Below are 21,323 nucleotides of genomic sequence, written 5' to 3'. Positions count from 1 at the left end.
TGACCGGGACGAATTCTATAATTACATTGTTTTCTAAGTCTAGACAGTCAAATTATCCAAAGAGCTGTAAAGCCTGTAACGTACTACTCTTGATATATCTAAAGTGAGTACAAAAGGCGTTTCTATTTTCGAAAAGAACTCGTCACGTACTTCTCCTGAATGTAACAACAGAACACCTATAGATCCGACGACTCTTTTAGCAAATTGGTGGCAAGAGCCACGTAATACACGCGCTAGCATATAATAATGCTGCATATGTATACAAGTAGCAAGATCCTATATAAGTATATATGTATATGAACAGAATATATACGTGCTCCCGTCCGTGTGGCATCCTCTGCTATTGACGGAAGTAGCCCAAGCACGTGCGTACCAATGATGCCTGGTGCGGGCTGCAAATCTCTAACTAACGAGGGTGCAGTTCGGGGTGGGGGAGCGGAGACGTGGAGTGAGCTGACGCGATGGTTTGGGTGCCTCGCCTCCACGGCTCCACGAGCCTGGGACGTTTTGGTGGGTCGGGTCGGGTCGGGTCCACGGAGAAGTTTCGCAGCTGCTACGGATTGGGTGACCGTGGACTTTTCTTTCCGTTCCGGCGCGCGCGGTTGGAGGAGTGGATACGTGACTGGGATGGGATGGGACCAAGATTAGCGGCGGTGAGCCACGGAATCCCTCACGCGCGGCGCCACGTCACGTGCTGCTGGTGCCATATATAGAGGGCAGGGAGAGGAATTGTTTCCAAGTAAGCCCTCGCTCGCAGAAACAAGACATCGTCGTCGTTGCAAGCAAAGAGCTAGCTACACCAATGGGAATCGGTCAGAACGTTCACATTTCACACACACAGACACAGTACATATGTTCCTTTCTTGCTCGTGTCAGCATCTTTTAGCGCAACTCAAATCCAATTCGTACTCGATATAGTACATTTTAAATTTTTTTGCATCAATTAAAAGAAAATATAAAAAACATATATTTCCTCATTTTATTTTCTAATCATACGCTATCGTCAACGTGATTAATGATGATTGATTGACAAATAAAAATATTAATGTAAAATTAATTTTTATATATCCTCTAGAATTATATTTGATGATAATTTTAGAATACTAGAAATGTTCTATGTTACAAAACGGAGGAAATACTTGGACTATTGACCGACTCTGATTTGGCCTATTTAGTCACCTTACCTCCAACGCAGAGTTTGGGGGTGGTTAAGTTTTTTTTTTTTGACAAAGAACAGACCGAAATATATTAAACGCAGCATGAAGCTGCAAAGGTTTGTACATCAAACAGGTCTACTGAAAGTAGAGCCTGAAGAGAAGAACATAAAGGACCACAAGCCAAACGGGTACAAGTGTGATCAAGCTAAACAAGAGTGGAAACTCTCGCTTGTTTAGCTAGGGTATCCGCTGTAGAGTTTGATGATCTGGAAATCTTGAAAAGAGTAGCTTGAAGTAATCCTGCGACATTATCAAAGGTTTGGGTATATGGTTTCATTCTCCAGTGGGGAGGGTTGTCCCTTCTGTCTTTGTGAAGAAACCGAACCAGCTGTTCGGAATCAGAGAGGAAGAAACATTAAGAGATCTGGAGGGCTTGAATCAGCTTGGCACCGAGAGCTAGAGCCGCAGCCTCTCCCATAAGAACAGAGTAACAGTTTTGCATCCTGGCCTTGATGTAGATAGATTGGGCTGGTTGTGCCTGAAAATTTAAAAATACCTATGCCAGCATTGGCCGGAGCTGTGGATTGATCATCTGGCACTCTGGAGACATCTACATAGCATCGGGATCCTTGGAGTGCCATTGGGTTGGCGTAAAAATGTGGCCTTGTCGATTCCGCTGGGATTGGAGTAGTCTGCATGACAGAAGAAATCATACCAGGGGGCTGCTGGAAAGAAGCAGCTGTTTGGGATGGATGTAGATGAGTATGCTCCATATAACTTGCAATGGCAGTGTGAATTTGCACATGGGTCCACTCTTTCCTGTTAAAATGGTAGTCATTTCTAGATTTCCAGATATACCACAAAGTAGTGAGAGTTTTACATAAAAGAAATTCATTTGTGTTATCTGGGAGAATAGTTTGGAGGATATGTTGTACTCCATCATCTTTCGAGGGAAGGGTGGCTGTATTGAGAGCAGGACTTGATGTGAGCCAAACCTGTGTAGGGAGATTACAATGAAAGAACAGGTGAGAGTCAGTTTCGATCATGTTGCATCTGTCACAAGTATTAGTCCCGTTGATGGAGTATCTTGTCGCTCGATCTGCTGTGGCGAGCGCCCTTCTAATGAGTCTCCATGCAAAAGTTTTGAGAAGCGGGGGGATGTATTTGGACCTCCATATTTTGTGTAATAACTTGCTACAACCATCAGTAATAGAGCGAGGACCATGATTAGGCAAGTTAGTAATATTAGTAGAATGAAGATGTTTGTATATCGACTTAGTGGAGCAAACGCCGTCTTTCGCCGGGATCCAACGAAGAGTGTCGGGGGAATCAGTAGGCACAGTTGGAGTCGCTGCAATGAGGTGGACAGCAGGGGAATCAAAAGTGTTATTTATAATATTAATGTTCCAATTATGAGTATTGGGGTGCCAAAGATCCTTGACTTGAGCAGGAATGGGATTGACCGAGACAGACAGCTTGAAGTGGTCATGGATGGTATCCCATAAAGGGAACCATGGGGAAGACCAGATCGAAGAGTTACCATCATGAAGTTGGAGAGAGACATTGGCGGACAAATCCTATTTTACCTGCAAAATAGAGGACCAGAAAGCAGATTTTGTAGTAGAGTTGGTAGCAGTCCAGAAAGAATTAAAAGGGTAATATTTTGCTTTGAGGACTGCGGTCATGAAAGGGTTTTTGTTAGTGACAATATTGTAAGCAGCCTGCATAATGAGGCTTTTGTTGACCAAGTAGAGATCTCTGATTCCTACACCGCCATTGTCCTTCCTTTGACAAATGTCGTTCCAGGACCTGAAATGAATAGGTTTGGTAGAGTTCTCTTCTTGGATACCTGCCCACCAAAATCTTTTGATGATAGTTGTTAACTGTTCAATAAAAGTTTTAGAGAAAAGAATGGTGGACATGTAGTAAATAGGGATAGAAGAGAGAACAGATTGAATGTAAGTTAAACGGCCCGCATGGTTAAGTTTGTTCCCTTTGACCGTGTTGAATTTTGCATAAAATTTGTTCTTAATAAAATTATAAGCCTTATTTCTATCTTTGTGATTAAAAATGAGGGGATGTCCTAAATGGATAATATTAGGCTGGAGGTCAGGGACAGGGAAAAGGCCTTTAATATCTTGTTTGATACTATCAAGAACATTACGACTGAATAAGATAGAGGATTTTTGAAGGTTTGGAATCTGACCTGATTGGTGGCAGAAATTGTAGAGGGTGCTGTGAATTGACTGAGCTTCTTGAAGGGTAGCCTTACCACAAATGATTAGATCATCCGCAAAAAGCATAGAGTGAATAGAAGGACTACCTGGACCCAATTTGATTCCTGCAAGCTGATTATTATATAATTGGTCTTGAAGAGAGATAGAGAGTTCATTGATGGCAACCACGAAGAGATAAGGGGAGAGGGGGCATCCCTGACGAATTCCTCTGGTAGCTTTAAAATATGCAGATGGTTCACCATTTAAAAGAATAGAGAAGGAGGCAGTAGAAATGCATTGGTAAATAAGATTAATAAAGGTAGGAGAGAGATGAAGTCTTTGAAGAGCACGAACGATGAAGTCCCAACGAATCCTGTCAAAAGCTTTAGCCAGATCTATCTTAAGAAGGAAAGCGTTGTCAGTCCATGATCTGAGTGAGAAAGAGTGAATAATTTCTTGAGTAATTATAATATTAGTGGATATATGTCTATCCTTAACAAACACAGATTGAGAGGCATCTATATTATGAGGGAGATGTGGTTTAAGTATTTCAGCTAATGTTTTAGAAATGAGTTTATAAGCTACATTGCAAAGATTTATAGGTCTAAAATCCTGAGGAACAATGGGTTGCATCTTTTTTGGAATTAAAACAATGTAGGTTTTATTGATTTCTGGGATCATGAAAGCTTGAGAATAGAAATCATATACCATTTGATAGACATCTTGACCAATCCAGGGCCAAGCTGATTTGTAGAACGCGGCATTGAGACCATCAGGGCCGAGAGAAGCATTGCTTCTCATGGACTTGATTATCGAATGAAGTTCCTGCATTGTAGGGGTGGAGTTAGTGTACCTCATACTTTCTTGAGGGAGGTGGGGGTCGTTGGCTCCATCAGTTTGCTGGGTAAAATAGGCCGTGCTGGGGTTGTTGGAACGAGGAGAATCTACCCTGCCAGATTGATCTGCATGAAGATGAGGAGGAGGAGCTTGGACAGCAAAAATATCACAAAAGTAATTGGAAAGAGTTTGAGTTAGTTGATCATGAGTAACAGATTCAGTACCATCAGGATTTTGCAAAAAGGTTATTCTATTCTTCCGAGTTCTTTTTATGATGGCCTGGTGAAAATATCTTGTGTTGCGGTCCCCAAGCTGCGCCCAGTTCTTTTTAGCACGTTGGAGGTGGAAGTGCTCATCCTTCTCCATTAATTGTTGGTGCTGCCGAGCTAATTGATCCTGCAGAGTATAATCCTGGATAGAGGGGTGAAGGGATTGCTCCTGAAGAATGCAATTTTCAATTCGTTTTAATTGCTCATCAATTCTAGGTTTTTTGCGTCGCCATTTTTTAAGATCAGCGGCTAGGAAGGTAGTTTTTTGGTGAAAGGGTCTATTAGCAGATTTTAGCCAACTATTTTTGGCAGTTGAATTATAGTCATCCTCTAGGAGGCACCAATTTTCAAAACGAAAAGGTTTAGTGGTAGTGCCATGGTGAGAATGAAGCATAGTAAGAATCGGAGAATGGTCACTATTTAACATGGGAAGGTGAAAAACCGAAGTACGCGGATAAATGATACACCATTCAGCATTAGCAAAACAACGGTCTAACCTCTGAAAGGTAGGAGTAGAAGTAAATCTTTTATTAGTCCATGTGTAAGCCGAACCACTATAACCAAGATCCATAAAACCACATCTCTTAACAAGATCGCAGAAAACACTAATACGACGCATGTCTGGCCTACCCGGGCCATGTTTTTCATTCGGATGCATAATTTCATTCATGTCACCCATGCAAAAAATAGGCAAGTCATGGTGGGTTTGCACAAAATTAAACACTTGCATCCAGATGTGTTCTAAGAGGTCATGATGGGGATCACCATACACACACACAAGACCGAACTGTCGATTGTCTAACTTATTATTGCACACAGCGAAGATAAAGTAAAGGGAGTGCTGAACTACGTTAACACTAACGTCCTGGTTCCAAAAGAGCCAAAGGCCTCCTGAGCGGCCTAGAGCAGGAACTACAAAAGCATTAGAAGCATTGAATTTATTAATAATGGAAGTGCGAGAAATAGAAGAGTTATGGGTTTCAGAGATAAAACATACCTGGGTTTTAGTAGAGGTGATTAAGCGGGCGAGGTGGGTCATCTGGGGGTGGTTAAGTTAAGCTGCGTCTACTCCACGCAGGATTCTGATGATCTAATTAAGCGTCTGCTTTAATTTCCCTTACCAAATTTGTGTCGGGTTGGTTACCAACCTAGACTAGTCTTTAGGCCTTGTTTAGTTTCATTTTTTTTGGATTTGACTACTTTAGAATTTTCGTTTTATTTTACAATTAGTATCCAATCATAGACTAATTATACTTAAAAGATTTATCTCGCGATTTACAGACAAACTATACAATTAGTTTTTATTTTCGTCTATATTTAATATTTTTATGCATGTGTTCAAAGATTTGATGTGATGGGTGAAAAGTTTTTGATGTAGAACTAAACAAGGCCTTAGTAAAAGTTTCAACGTGGAGTTTCATTCTCATTTGATACTATGACACATCAGCAAATTTGCGTTGTTGAGCTAGCAGCATTGTCACAATTATCAACAAAAAAAACTAGCATGACAATCTTGATAACTGGATTATTATGATACTCTACATTGAGACTGATCTTACGACAAGTAGTACACATTAGAGCCTGTTTAGTAAATCTATAGCTATGAGGTCAGACTGGATTGCAGTTTGTGTATATAAAATTAATTAATTAATTAATGTGTTTTATTTAAGTATGTATATTGAAGCCTAAGTTATAAACAAAAAAACTATAAATACTATATATTAAGTCTAAGTACATGTAAATGCTTGCTTTGGACGTGCTGTAGACCCAAGATTTCTTGAGCTATAGATAGTTGGTTCTGAGAAATTCACATGTAGACTAGAGCGCTATGCCAAACAACACATCTTACCTCTCAACTCGTAGTTATTTGAAAAAAACTCAGGCCCTGTTTGGTTCCACCAACTAAATTTTAGCTAGCTAAAATTATTTTAGCTACTCTTGGGTGACTAATGGAACTAAACTATTTTAGTCTCTTTTAGTCAATGTGTTTGGAACTTTAGCTACTAAAGTGACTAAAGTTTAGCTAGCTAAAATTTAGTTGGTGGAACCAAACAGGGCCTTAGTCAACTCATGTGATCGATGCATCTGTACGGCGATTGTACCGCACAACATACAATTCAGAGGGGGATCATATCCTATCGCTTTGCCGCTCCTCCATTCAATCGTGCGGAATTATACTAAGGCCTTGTCTAGTTGGAGTATGAAATTTTTTTTGGGTGTCACATCGAGTGCTTTGTAGGATGTCGAAAGGAGTATCTGGATATTAATAAAAAAATTAATTACATAACTCGCCTAGAAACAGCGAGATGAATTTATTAAGTCTAATTAATAATACATCATTAGCACATGCTGTAGCACCTAACGCTAATTATGGACTAACTAGATTTAAAAGATTCGTCTCGTGATTCCAACCAAACTGTGTAATTAGTTTATTTTTTATCTATATTTAATACTCATGTATGTGTGTAAAGATTCGATGTGATGGATGAAAACTTTTGGGGGTGAGAACTAAACAAAGCCTAAAACTAGATAGGATGGACTAACAGTGGACATATACATACACCACAAACTTGTTCCGTAAGTAAGAGTTGTTTGGTTCTAAAAGTAGGTGGTCCAGTACCTAAAAATGTATTTATTGTGGAACAAAGTTTGAATACTAAAAGTATGGTTATTTTCGGACAGAGGGAATAGATTTCATACATAGGTTATAATCGTTTTCCCGCCAATAGCCTCTATGCATCTCTGTTTAGATTAGATTGACTAAACATTCTTAAAATCTAATACACCATACTTCCTTTGTTCAAAAAACATTCATATATCTCGATTTCTTGAAGAAGTCAATATTTTTCTAAAATGACTAGATCTAGAAATTAAAAATATTATTAATATTTGTCTCTCCTAATACATTTACTATAAAAATGCATTCCACTATTCATCTAATTATGCTCATTATACATCATCAATATTAATTTTATATATTTAGTCAAACTTAAAAAGATTTATTTTTTAAAAATCGAGATATGCAATTATTTTAAGACAGGGGAAATTATTTATGGTCTTTTTGGTAGAGCTCCTCTTGCTCTAATAGAATATTATAGAATATTATATCACAATTTAGAAGGATAGGATGATGAAATAAATAACATATGTAGATGACTTATATGTTGAAAGATTAAAAGTACTACACATAATGAGACGTTATGGACAATTTTTATAATTAAGAAGGGATGACATGGATAGCTTGTATGAAAGATTGCAAGTTAGCGATGTACTTAGTGGGAAATGATATAAATATCTTGCACCAAAAAATAAAACATCTAGTGGAGTTTATCTTTATTAAAGTATATAGATATAGATATGGATATGGATATAGATATGGATATAGATATAGATATAGATATAGATATAGATATAGATATAGATATAGATTACTTTGCATAATCAGAATATAGAATCACTTCTTAGTTAAAAAAATGGATTGAATCGTGAGATTCTTCCCTGTCATGTCATCTCCGCGAACATATCATTTACTGTACTATATATCATTACTAACAAATAATCCTTAGCACAAAATGGGTACAGCGTAGCTAAGTATGCTTTTTTTTCCTGCCTTAACGTGACACGCATGCATTTTATAACCTGATCGATAGTTGGCATCTGGCATACTGGCATGCATGCGTACTTCTCCATGCTAGCTATAGATACTCTCTCTCTGTCCCTAAAAGCTTCAACTTCTAGAGAGTTGTCCTAAGTTAAACTTTTAAAACTTTAACCAAATTTATGAAAAAAAAACTAAGATTTATGGTATCAAATTAATACCATTAGATTTATCATCGAATATATTTTCATAAGATTCTCATTTTATGTCATAAATATTGATGTTTTTTTCTATAAAGTTGGTCAAAGGTAAACAAGTTTGACTGACATAGATTCTAGGAGTTAAAGTTTTCAGGGACAGAGGGAGTACACTACTAAAAAGATTTTTATGGAGGTGGACGTTTTAGATTTTTGGAGGCGGACAATCCCAACTGTCTCCAACGAAAGGTCTCCGTTAATACACAAACTATGAAGGCGGGCAAAATGCTCACCTCGGTTAATCGATTAGAAAAAACAAAAAAAAAGAAGCCCAGTGAGCCTGGCCCGCTGAGCCCATCCAAGCACTGCTGGTCGGATTAGCACCACCGGTGCGCTCACATGTCGGATCTATACCACTGTTGTGCCCACTAGCCGGATCCAGAAATTGCTCGTCGGATCCGGCCATCCGCTTGCCAAATTGGGTCGCCTGCGCCTGGATTTTCCAGCCCATCGACCCAATTTGCCGCCATTGTGCCATGGGGGAGACCAGGAGAGGGAGCAGGCCGCCGCTAGAGAAGTCACTCGTACATCGTTGTCGCCATGAATCTGCGACAGAGAAGGAGAGGTGAAGGGCGGCCCTAGATCTGAGAGAAGGGAGGGAGGGAGGGAGAGAGAGAGAGAGAGAGAGAGAGAGAGAGAGAGAGAGAGAGAGAGAGAGAGAGAGGATGAAGGCATACCACGACCTTCTCGAGGGAGAGCCGTTGCCGCCGCTAGACCTCGAAGTTAAGGGAGGGTGAATCGCCTGCGCCGTCGGATCTCAGAGGGAGGGAGGAAGAGCCACCAGAGGGAGGGACGGCTGCTGGCGGGAAGGGGAGGCCTTCCTCCCTTGGCTTGAGCGCGACGCTCGGTAGAGACTAGAGAGGGAGCGGGGCTGCACGCGACGCGACGCTGAATGGAAGGGGAGATGTGCCGCCTTTTTCCTGAGGAGGGAGAGAATGAGAGAGGGAGAGTAAGTGAAGGAGAAATCCTAACTTCCTGTATTTATAGCAACGACGGTTTGTGGAGGCGGGCCTTATAGTTATGCCCGCCTTCAAAAATCGATTTATAGAGCCAGGAACCTTAATACGATCACCTCTGTTAATATAGATTAATGTAGACGGATTTTTTTTAATGTCTATTAACATTTAACCGAGGCAAATTATTTAGGAGTTGGCTATGGCTTGCTTGGCTGGGAACAATAAAGGCAGGTAAAAAATGTGTTCGCTTCTGATAAAAAACCCCAACGCCATGTAAAAGAAATCTTATATACTAGTGATAGTGCGAGTACATACTGATACTGACAGATATCAATCCTATATATACACACACATGTGACAATGTGCATGCGTATATTATTATGGATAGCCCATGGTAGACAGTACGTACACCCTGAAGAAAGAAAAAGATGTGGATCCAACGGCTGGCACACATGCATGCATGCAGGCAGGCAGGCAGGCATGCGCAGCTTCTGGTGTCTTGGTTTGCTTTGCGAATTCAATCACGCTACAGCTGGCTAGTTTGCTAAAGAATTGAGAATCAGACGACTAATGCATACTAGATAGTACGTGGATAATTAGCAATAATGTAGATACTACTCGTATACTAGTTAGTTAGCATTTGCTAATACTGATATATATATTGTGGGTCGTCAAATGGCCTACAGTCAAACACGCAGGTCGTCATGCACAACCTTATCATCCCATCCGTGATGCGGTCGATCTGCTAACAAACCACGATGCTTCCTTCAACGCGACATCCTATCTCTAGTGCAGGCGTATGCTTGTGCTTAGGCCTTGTTTAGTTCACTCAGAAAACCAAAAAGTTTTCAAGATTCCCCGTCATATCGAATCTTGTGTTACATGCATGAAACATTAAATATAGACGAAAACAAAAACTAATTACACAGTTTAGCTGTAAATCACGAGACGAATCTTTTAATCCTAGTTAGTCCATAATTGGATAATATTTGTCACAAACAAACGAAAGTGCTACAGTACCGAAAACATTTCACTTTTCGGAACTAAACAAGGCCTCAGTGACAAAGGAAAACTCGACCGCTGACACTTCAAATTCAGGGTTTCATACAATGCAAAAAAGATGTGGATCTGTATGTATGCGTACGTGTGAATCATGAATTGGTCGCCATTAGCTATAGCCATGGACCAACAATTAAGAAGCTACTGTTGTATTTCTGTTTTTTTATAAAAAAGTTGCAATATTACCAACCCTTTTCTTATATAATTTGTATAATACCAACCAATAATGCAATCCGCAGTGTTGCTTTCTTATTAAATAAAGAAAAATTTATTGTTCCTCCTCCTCATTTTTATCTAATATAATCTGTACGTCTTCCAAACTTCAGTATGTATGTATATTTGGGAGCGGGAAAATTTTTGAATAATGCCACGGCCTCCAGCGTAGGTCGTATGAATCCCTCTGAAGAATGTACTAAGGCCTTGTTTAGTTTCCAAAAAAATTTGCAAAATTATTATTCCCCGTCACATCGAATCTTTAGACGCATGTATGGAGTATTAAATATAAACGAAAATAAAAACTAATTACACAGTTTAGACGGAATTGACGAGACGAATCTTTTGAGCCTAGTTAGTCCATAATTGGATAATATTTGTCAAATACAAACGAAAGTGCTACAGTGTCGATTTCCCAAAATGTTTTGGAACTAAACAAGGCCTAACAAAAACTGAGGAGATAACCCAAAGTTTGTGTTTGGACGAGGTGGATTGGAAGGAGAAGAAGAATTGAATTTTGAATAGAATATATACAAAAGTAAGTCAAGTCCATGTCCACCTCAATTAGCTTCTGCTGTCCGGCATCCCTGAGCCTGCACCTGCTCATTGACCGACTACCGCTACGCTACATGCATCGATCTCGCTTACTTTACCAATGGCATGCATGCCAACTGCTTCCACTGACGGTTTCTACTTTCCAGCAGCAGGAAGCAATGCATAAATTTGCTTTATTTTATTTTCCTTCTTTGGTGTGGACGGGGTTTTAGATAAAGAGTTGACATATGCCAGTTGCCAACAAAACTAGCTAGAATGTCTGAATGTCAATTGCCTACAGCCGCAGCGAAACTACCAGCAGGCTGCTGGGTCAGGCACAGCTGATATGATGATGATACTACAGTACTATACTAGTGCTATAACGTCTCCTATGCACGTGGTTTCGCATCTGATCTGATGATTTCCTTGTCAGAAATTCAGAACTAATAACATATAATAACATCAGGGCCATGAACTGATCTGAAACTTTCAGCTGATCGATGCACCTGATGGCTTTGATATATATAGCTTCAGTTGACTGATAGGCGATGCCGATCATAGGTGTACTGCCCACCAACACCTACTGCTCTCTTGGCATAAGTAAAAGAAAACATTTTTTAAAAAAGAAAACTTCCTTCACAGTGCACGCTATCTCTCTCCTTTTTTTCGAGCTTGCTATGTCTCTCTAGATTTGTTTTTTCTAAAACAACTCTCTCCATCTTTTTTTGAGAAACTAACAACTCTCTCCATCTGGTTGAGTTGCTGGCTCGCGGAGCTAGTAAACAGGTCGGCCTGGCTCTTGTACGGCCCATCAAAAGTTTCAACCCATATAACGGCTGCCTCTCTAGGACTGCGCATGCGTGTGCGTGCGTGCGAGTACGGACAGACATCCAGGCAAGGTGCTTGCAACTAGCCGGAGTTGAAAGTTTAATAATTCAGCCCTCTTGCTCACTGTAAGTTTTGTTGTAGCCTTTTCCTAGCTCACCTATACAATAGTTAGTTATTCACTATTAATATATGACCCACTTATCTCTCTTACAGAGTTTTTTGGTTCTGTGCCTAAGCTGGATGTAAGCTTACAACATACTTCTCCTCTCTCTCATATTTTCTCTCCTCCACCTCAGCATTTAGCCAGCTTACAACCCACTATAATACTTGCTCTTAAGAGCCTTCTAGAGATGCTACCTACGGAGTAAAAGTGTAAAACACACATCCCACTTCTCTATGTAGGTAGTTACCTACTATTTCTATACTAATAACTACATACCTATATTTGGCCTTAAAAAAACTACATACCTATATATATATTTCTTATTCATTTGGCTGATAAACTATGACATTGTTGGTTGATTTATTGTAAGAGAAAAACACTGCTGAATAGCTGACAGATTCAGCTGATAAGCTCAAACGAGTACTACTTAAAACAAACCCCCTCCAAATCCATCCTTGCATAGCATGGCATGTGGGATCGACATGTCATTCTCTCTCACATGTCATTCTCTATCATCCCCTTCTTCCCATTGACGACCGGAGAGAGGCTAGGCAGCACTAGGGTGGGCTCGTCGGAGTAGCATGCGTCGAGGGGAGGGCCAAGGGGCCAAGCTGGGGCTCGTCGAAGCCGTGCCGAGAGCAAGGCACCGAAGCCACACGGAGCATGTCACGGCTGCCGCACGAGGGGCAAGACTGGGGCAGCGCTAGGCTAGGCGCGACTACAACACCAGAGGAAGTCCCATGCTAGGGATGTGCCACCGGGCAAGCAAGACCGCCGCGTCGTGGGCAGTCTTGCGTTGGGGATGTGCCGCCGAGGGAGGTCCGTCGTGTGGAGGAGTGCCATCAGAGGAGCAGAGCCGGTGAGGCCCACCACAGCTACGTTGGTGGCAATCATCGTGTCAGAGCCAACGAGAGAGCTGCAGCGATAGAGCGAAGAAGAGATGCACAGAGGAAAAAAAAAGGGAGAGTGGAGTAGGGGGCAACAAAATTAGGGGGTGATGGAGAAAAATAGAGGAGCCAACATCCTCTTAGATATAGATATAGATATAGATATAGATATAGATATAGATATAGATATAGATATAGATATAGATATGAGATAGAGTTTCAGATTGATATATACCTAACACACATGCAGGTGAATGCACAAATGAAAACTTATAGCGTGTGGTATCTTAAATTTTATTGCAACCAGAAAAAAATAAAAAAATATAGAATATTGTTAGAATATATAAACAAATAATAAGAGAAAGTGAAGATTTGAAGTTATCTATCTTGATTTTTTAAGGAACCACCTGATTCCATTAACCTTTAATGGCCCATAAAGCAGCACGTGGGTCGATAGACTACTGCCAATCTAATGTCGACCCTCCTAGAACTCTAGGTTTTATATTTCTAGCAAATATGCCTGTGCGTTGCAATAGAGGAGAAAAAACTATCAAGCATTCATGCAAAACAATGACGTCAACGGTACATATCTATTTATGTTTTATCGTCCTTTTATAATTTATTTTATGATGGCCATGACATCCATAGTATAAGTTAATGCTAACAATAAATAACAATATCTTACTAAACTCGTATCAAATTGAAATACACCTTAGTATATTTTTCCTTTCGTTGCAAGCACATAATTATATAGCTATAAGTATATCATAACTTTAACTTTTCATAATACACATGTGTTTCTATAACTCAATATCGATCTTTTGTAGCTTTCTTGATGCATCATATCAACCTCTGTAATTTTTTTTGTCAATGTGTCAAGGATTTGTCTATCCACCAGTGATTGAGAAGTCTCTTGAATTTTTAGGAAATTACATAAATACATTTGTATAGATTTCATTACATATTAATATGCGAAGTTTCCGATTATAAAGTGTTTAGTTGTGTTGCAAAACTGGTTTGGTATTTTTTATGATTTTCTATAATTTTAGCAAATTTTGCAATATCTATGTTTTTATAGAAAAAGAAAAAAAGAAAAGAAAAGAAAAGAAAAAGGGCTTGCATGGGCTTGGTCCAACCCACAACGAAGCCAGCCCAACTGCAAGAATTCAACCTAGATTAGAAAAGAAGCACAACAGGAGAAGTCCATTCGGATCTAGACATTTTGCATTAGGAACCCTAATATATTTTAAAAATTATTAAGGCTCTCCCACTTTTTTCTACATCTGAAACCTCATATTTCTTTCTGTTCTCTTCGCTATTCCTAATCCGTTGGCAATGAAACCCATACCAAGTCGGGCCTGATTGGAGGAGGAAGAGGTGGAAGAAAAGAAGAGGCGAAAAGAAAAATACAGAGGAAATTTTATATTTTTATTATTAGGTATAGATACACGTTTTGGACCATAAAATTTTCCAACTAAGCAGGTTATCAAGAATCATAAATAAATTTGGTTAAGAAAAAAAAAATCCAGTATAGAGATGATGATATTTTTTTTGTAGGTACTCACTAGCTATATAAGCTGCGACTAACATGGCACAATAATTAAGGAGAAAAACACATATTTAATTTGGAGCAAATCATTCAAATACTATATACAATCGTGTCCGGATAACATATCACAGTTGTGGTGTGCTGTGGGATCAAGATCAGAGGTTAGAGAGAGGATGAACCCATTATGCATTATTGATTTTCTCTATCAGTCACCGCCACCTTACAGTACATGGGTAAAAGGTGCCATTTTGGCCCTATGTCATCGCACGTAATTTCATGCATGTTCTTACTAATAAGCTACCAATTACTTAATTTAAATGAAAAACAACACTGTTTCTTCTGAATATAAGCAAACTGTGGACTTTAACTAATAACCTGATATTACCAAAGATAAAAAAAAACTGACACTGTTTCTCACAGTCATGTACGTGGAAGAATGCAATTCTATAATTTTGATTATTGAAAACTTGGATTCGCAGAGACATTATTGGATTCTGCCATCGTTCCTATAAGAGACACGAGTAATGTTAACTAACCGAACCTTTTTACATGTATTGGTAAATGTTTCTCATATATCCGACAGCAAAATTAGTAAATCTTTTGGAGGTTTAACATGCACGACAATAAGATTATCTGTGTCAAAACTCAAAACTAAAATTTGTCTCTCTCCAAGGTGATGAATGAATATTACTAGAAGAATCAGTTGTAACATATATGCACGACTTCCCTTGCCTTTTGCTCCTAGGTAGTGGGCATCACTGGAATCTTGCATTGGCTGATGAGTGATAAGGGCTTCCCCAGTGCAAGTGAATGCAATTGTTAGCAGAAACGAAGCCAGAAAAAATTGTAGGAGGGACTCAACAAAATTGCTATATCGATTTAACTTTACTATAACCCCTCACAATAGAAAAAATACATTAGCTTGAAGTAGTCTTATATTAATTCATAAAATATATATAAAAATAAAGGTCTCAGCCCACCCTACCTTATAAATTTGTGTCTAAAATTAGAAGCAAAAACACTAGGAGCGCCACTGAATCAGCAGCGCTGTAGGGGGGGCTAGAGCCCCCCTAGCCCCACCGCTAGCTTCGTCCATAGTTAGCCCCACAAAAAAGTTACATTCCACGTGTACATAGATGAAATGAAACCACCAAGAAAAAAGTGTATTCTCAGAGCCAAAAGTTGAGGTACTATAGCTTTTTCCCTTCCATCTACTCCCAAGCAAACTGCTCCCTACTACCCTGTTTAGTTCCCCATCCAAAATTTTTTCGTCCATCCCATCGAATCTTTGGACACATACATGAAACATTAAATGTACATAAAAAAATAAACTAATTACACAGTTTAATTGAAAAACGTGAGACGAATCTTTTAAACCTAGTTACTCCATGATTAGCCTTAAGTGCTACAGTAACTCACATGTGCTAATGATAGATTAATTATGCTTAATAGATTTGTCTTGTAGTTTCCTAATGAGCTATGTAATTTGTTTTTTTATTAGTTTCTAAAAACCCCTTCCGACATCTTTACGACACATCCGATATGATACCCCAAAAATTTTTATCTCCAATCTAAACAGGGCCTAACCACGACGCAAATTTTCCGAACTACGTCATGTTTATGTTATATGAGGTAGGGCTCTGCAGGGCTACTACTCCCGGTGATTTGAACACTCAATGCACACATGGAGGCTGGGGCAGTAATCCACAGTGGAGCATTGGGGAAGGCCTAAGGTCCATTCTGATGTTTCCAAAAGGAAAATGTACTATATTGTGGGTTAAAGTGAAGAACAAACGTCCTCTTGCACACTAAGGGCACTCCCAATACTAAAAACTATATGTAGTTTCTATACCTATTAATTTATATAGACACTATATATAGAAACCATAGTTCCAATGGATAGTTTCTATACAATAATTTTTATCCAATCACATTCATTCTCTCTCAATTCTCAACCAATCATAACACTTTACGTCTTGGATCTCGTGTAGACATGGTTTCTAACTTATACCCAGTTTCTACGTTTTTTGCTCTCTCTATTCAATAACTATCTTGCCACATCAACAAAATGCTTAGATGACAGCATAATTAATGTCTATAAAAATTATGATAGTTTCTGCATTAGAAGTGCTCTAATCATGTGCAACAAGGTGCGAGACCCTAGCGCAGGTGCCTATAATCATTAATCACCCTAGCCAGGTGAAGGACAACAACTTTTTTGGTCCCAACTGAGTGACTGACTGACACTTGGCAAACTTACAAGGAATCTCATTTATTTCCCTCTTCCCACAACAGAACTTAATTTTTTTTTGAGAGAGCAAACTATGGGGGGGGGGGGGGGGGGAGGATCCCCGCCTGGATAGTATTGTTTATCATCAACAATCAGAACTTAAGATTAACAAAATATCGATCGACCTTAGTCCGTTCCTGCTGAACACAATCATGCAGTCTATGTGTATATATATATATATATACCATATACACGTGGGATGTTCAGTCTTTGGGCATATAGTTTGCAAAGTTAGAGTAACTAAGAGCATCTTCAACAGTTTTGCATTTGGAGTTTGCATTCTTGTAATTTATCAAAAATCGTAAAAAAGGTATCCAATGGTTTTACATTTGGAGTTTGCATTTTAGGCAATTTGGCAAATGAGAGAGCAAACTTGGCATAATTGCCAAGCCGCGGACGGCTTGGAAAGCCCGATCGTCCGCGTCTCTCGGTCCCCCGCGTGATCCAGACTTTTCTTCGCGCCATATATGCTCCATCGTTCGCGACAGAACCCCCCCGATCTCCACGCCCCGCCGTCTGCAGCCGATCGAAGTCGTGAAGGACTCTATCGTGAGCACCGGCCCTCCACGCACCGCCGTCCGCTGCCGATCGCAACCATCTCCATCGCGCAGAAACTCCCTCCCCACGCGCCATCGTCCACTAGGAAGCACTCGATGCAGCAGCAGCGAAGCACTCGATACCTTCCTAGGGCAGCAGCTATGGGGAGCAGCAAGGCAGGAAATGGCGTCGACCTGATTGGCGATAGAATTGGCGGCAATACAACTGGCGACACGGGTATCTGGGCGCGCGAAGAAGTCAACCGTGCGGGAAGGAACCGCTACCACGCGCCACACGAAAAAAAATTCGCATCTGGATCCACTTTAGGTAAATACCAAGTCAATTATGCAAAACCCTTGGAGATGACCTATTTTTAGACTTTGCATTTTGTTTTGGGAGTTTACAAACAACAACAAATGTTAAGTCAATTATGCAAAACTCTTGTAGATGCTCTAACAAAGGCATTAACATTTGACATCTTTTTGGAGACCTCCACACCAACCAAAACACATCCACCACATACTTCAGAATTATAGCAAAGTTTGTCAATCTATACAATTCAACACACAGCATGAGCTTGATTGCTGTTTGCCTTCTCTTTTTTTAGGATAATGAAAAATAACAATCGAACTCATGCATGCTTTGAGTTTTCATGCACGGAGATATCAAAAAACAAAAAACCTTTAATTAGTTGGAATATGTTGTAGGCCCTAAAATTTGCAAAGTTAATCAGGCTAGTTACATTTGCTTTTTGATGCCATGTTATTGTAGTAGTAGCACGATTTATAAAAAAACTAAAATTAAAACTGAAACACACACCCGTACGTCTCACTAATTCATAATTACAGCTCTATATATTTGTCGTTTGATCTACACACGAACAGCAAGTCAGCAACAGTATGCAGTTTGATTGCAGTTTTGCCCTTCTCTTTTTCAACACAACGAAAACAGCAAGCAAACTCATGTTATATACGCTGAATTATTGCTGATACAAATACTATCTAATCTTAGTATCTTACCCTGATATATAGGCAGTGCATTGCACCTTCTCATTAAAGTGACGATCCCATCCCAAATGCCATGCCATTACGTACCGAGCTGCGTGGACGTCGACATCGACGACGATGATCTCCTGCCGCCGTTGGCCTGCCTGTCAAGCGGCACTGCGGGCTGGTGTCCGGTGAAGAGCGCGAGGTGTCCGACGAGCTTGTCCTTCCGGGAGAAGGAGGTGCCACAGGAGCAGAGCCAGCGGTGGTCGCCGCAGTGCTTCTCGTGGGTGCGGAGGTCGGAGAGCACGGAGAAGTGCTTGCGGTTGCAGCGGTTGCAGACGTACATTTTGGGGCAGTGGCTGCGCTTGTAGTGGTTCTTGGCGCAGATCACCGACTTGAGCGGCTGGAACTTGGCGTGCTTCCGGTTCCAGCGGCAGCCCTCCTGCGGGCACGAGTACAACGACCTGCTGCTGCTGGTGCTCGCCGCGGCGGCGTCTCCCCCGGCCGCCGCCGCCGCCTTGGCCGGGTTCGCCAGCGCCGCGCTGCTCTTGTACTCGTCGCCGTGCGCGCGCATGTGCATGCGAAGGTTGGCGTCGCGCTTGAACCCCTTGCCGCACACTTGGCAGTAGTGCGTGTACTTGGCCAGCAGCTCCGTCGCCTCCAGCTCTATGATCGTGCCGCCGGCGACGCCGACGCCGACGTCCTCGTCCTCCTCGGCCATCATCACGGCCGCCGTCGTCGGCCTAGGATGCGATGACGATGGCATGGCCGCCGCCGCAGCTACGGGTGTCGTCGTCTTGCTGTCGTGGTGGATACGCCCGCCGTAGCCGCCGTCGTAGCGGTGCTCCTGCTGCCACTGCTGCTGCATGACCATGACATGGTCGATCACAGCCGCCTGCTGGTGCTGGTGGTTGTCACCGGCACCGCAGGTAGCCGCAGCGTCCGCCACGACGACGCCGCTGCTAGTCCCGCCCTGCTGCGCCTGCGCAGCAGTAGCGGACGCAGACGCAGGCACCGCGCCGCCGTGGCCGCACAGCTGCTGGAAGGCGTACATCATGGAGGATGCGGCGGCGATGATCTCCTGGATGACGGCGCCGGCGCCTGGCGCGGCGGCGACGGGGCCGGGCCCGTCGTGCGCGACGGCGAGGCCGACGAGCGGCTGCAGCTGCTGCACCTTGTCCCTGAGCACGGACAGGTTGTAGTAGAGCAGCGCGTGGCACTGCGCGTCGGCGGCAGAACAACCGGACGACGCCGGCGTCGGCGGCTCCGCCATGAAGCCGCCACCGTCCATGGTGGCATCGAGGGCGTGGCCATGGTGGAACAGCTGCTGCTGCTGGTTCTGTAGGTAGTACGGGTTCCCCCCTCTCCCGATCATGGCAGCTACTTTCTCGGCGATCTCAGCTCAGCCTCATTGAATTAGCTCGCGGTTGATGTTTCTACGCATGCGATATGAAATCTAGGGGCCGGCCGGGCGGGAGCTCTATTTGAGAAGAGGGTGAAATCGAGCTAGCTGGGTCAATGGAGATAAGAAGGGCATTTCGCGTGGCCGGAGACGGAGACGGGATGGATCGAAGTGGGGAATTGTGAGTAGGTCAACTGGGGTTGGGGTTGGGGTTGGGGTTCGGCGTCACTTGACAACATCCCTACTTGAAGCCTCCCTCAAATGACACCCAGCCCGAAAGCTGACACACTGTTGTGCATGAGACTTACTAGTACATGTCAGAAATATTATACACTAACTAGTGTTAAATATATATATGCACCCTAGTATGGCCTTGTTTAGTTCCAAAAAATTTTGCAAAAAAAAAAAGATTCTCCGTCACATCGAATCTTACAGCGCGCATGCATGAACCATTAAATATATATAAAAATAATAACTAATTGCACAGTTTGTCTGTAATTTGTAAGACGAATCTTTTGAGCCTAGTTAGTTTATGATTGGACAATATTTGTCAAATACAAATGAAAGTGCTATAATTTCTATTTTGCAAATTTTTTTAGAACTAAACAAGGCCGAGCATCTCCCTCCCTCTCTGGGCCAAGAAGGCTAATGTAACTATGGAAGAACAGAATATATTTGTTGGTGTATTTTAGTCCAATCATGCATGTCCCAGCAGCTCAAATTTTTGTTTAATTAGGTATGGCAAGGACCTTCCTGCTTCGGATGGAATATATAAGAAAATCTCCATTTGATTGCTTCTCTCCCAGCAGGCATAAGCTCAGCAAAGCAATGTGCAGAGCATCTACATACTCTATTCTGAATAAAAATATATATACTCCTACATAAACATAAACAAGACTAAGTTTGTCAAAGCAGGGTCACTGACCTGTATGGCCACTTCCTTCCTGATCTACCGATCGATTACTGCACTTTTGTGTGCTGTCATGGACTGGCCACCACTAGGATATAGAAATGTGCATGCATGAGCCTGTGGACTGTGCTAGTAGCTACTTGTGTTCAAACTTCAAACACAAACATTATTGTAGGACATGTTGTACGAGGTGTTATCCAGGACGATCAAGAGGCTCTTCTGTTTATCTTTTTTTGCCCTAGCAGTGGTTAACTAGTATCCACCTCAGGAATCGAAATTAAGTAAACAGTCACAATGGTGTGCCACACACGCCCATAATCTATCTGTGAACAAGTGACGCGCACATGGCTGCTTACTCGTTTTGATCCTCTCAACCGTGCAAACGTTTTACTCACTGTCTCCTAGAGAATGAAAAGCATATTTTGATTGGAATAAAAAAGACATACATAATATATCTCATCTCTTGATTCATCTTGTAATATATTGTAATTTTCTAAAGAATCAACACTATTGAAGAATTTTAATTGTAGCTCTTGCAGTTGAACCTGAACTTGCTTTTGTCTTGTAAGCCGGTCACCCTGGCGATACTCTTGTAGCTACCTTGCTTTCTTAAAAGCTGAGTTTTACTCTTTTTAAAAAAAGAATCAACACCGTTTTAAAGACACTTTAAAT

At 41.4% G+C, this 21,323-nt stretch overlaps 1 protein-coding gene across 1 annotated transcript; it reads right to left on the bottom strand.

Moving 5' to 3' along the window:
• Window positions 16,956–19,941, bottom strand: LOC8057799 (zinc finger protein STOP1 homolog). The gene has a single exon (XM_021464685.1). The coding sequence runs from the start codon at window positions 19,712–19,714 to the stop codon at window positions 18,437–18,439; it is 1,278 nt and encodes a 425-aa protein (XP_021320360.1). The 5' UTR covers window positions 19,715–19,941; the 3' UTR covers window positions 16,956–18,436.

This window comes from Sorghum bicolor, chromosome 7 (assembly GCF_000003195.3).
Source record: "Sorghum bicolor cultivar BTx623 chromosome 7, Sorghum_bicolor_NCBIv3, whole genome shotgun sequence".
NCBI lineage: Eukaryota > Viridiplantae > Streptophyta > Magnoliopsida > Poales > Poaceae > Sorghum > Sorghum bicolor.
This window is presented reverse-complemented; position numbering and strand designations above follow the sequence as displayed.

Coding starts and splice junctions, on each gene's coding strand:
- LOC8057799 (XM_021464685.1), bottom strand. CDS start 19,714: ATGATCGGGAGAGGGGGGAACCCGTACTACCTACAGAACCAGCAGCAG.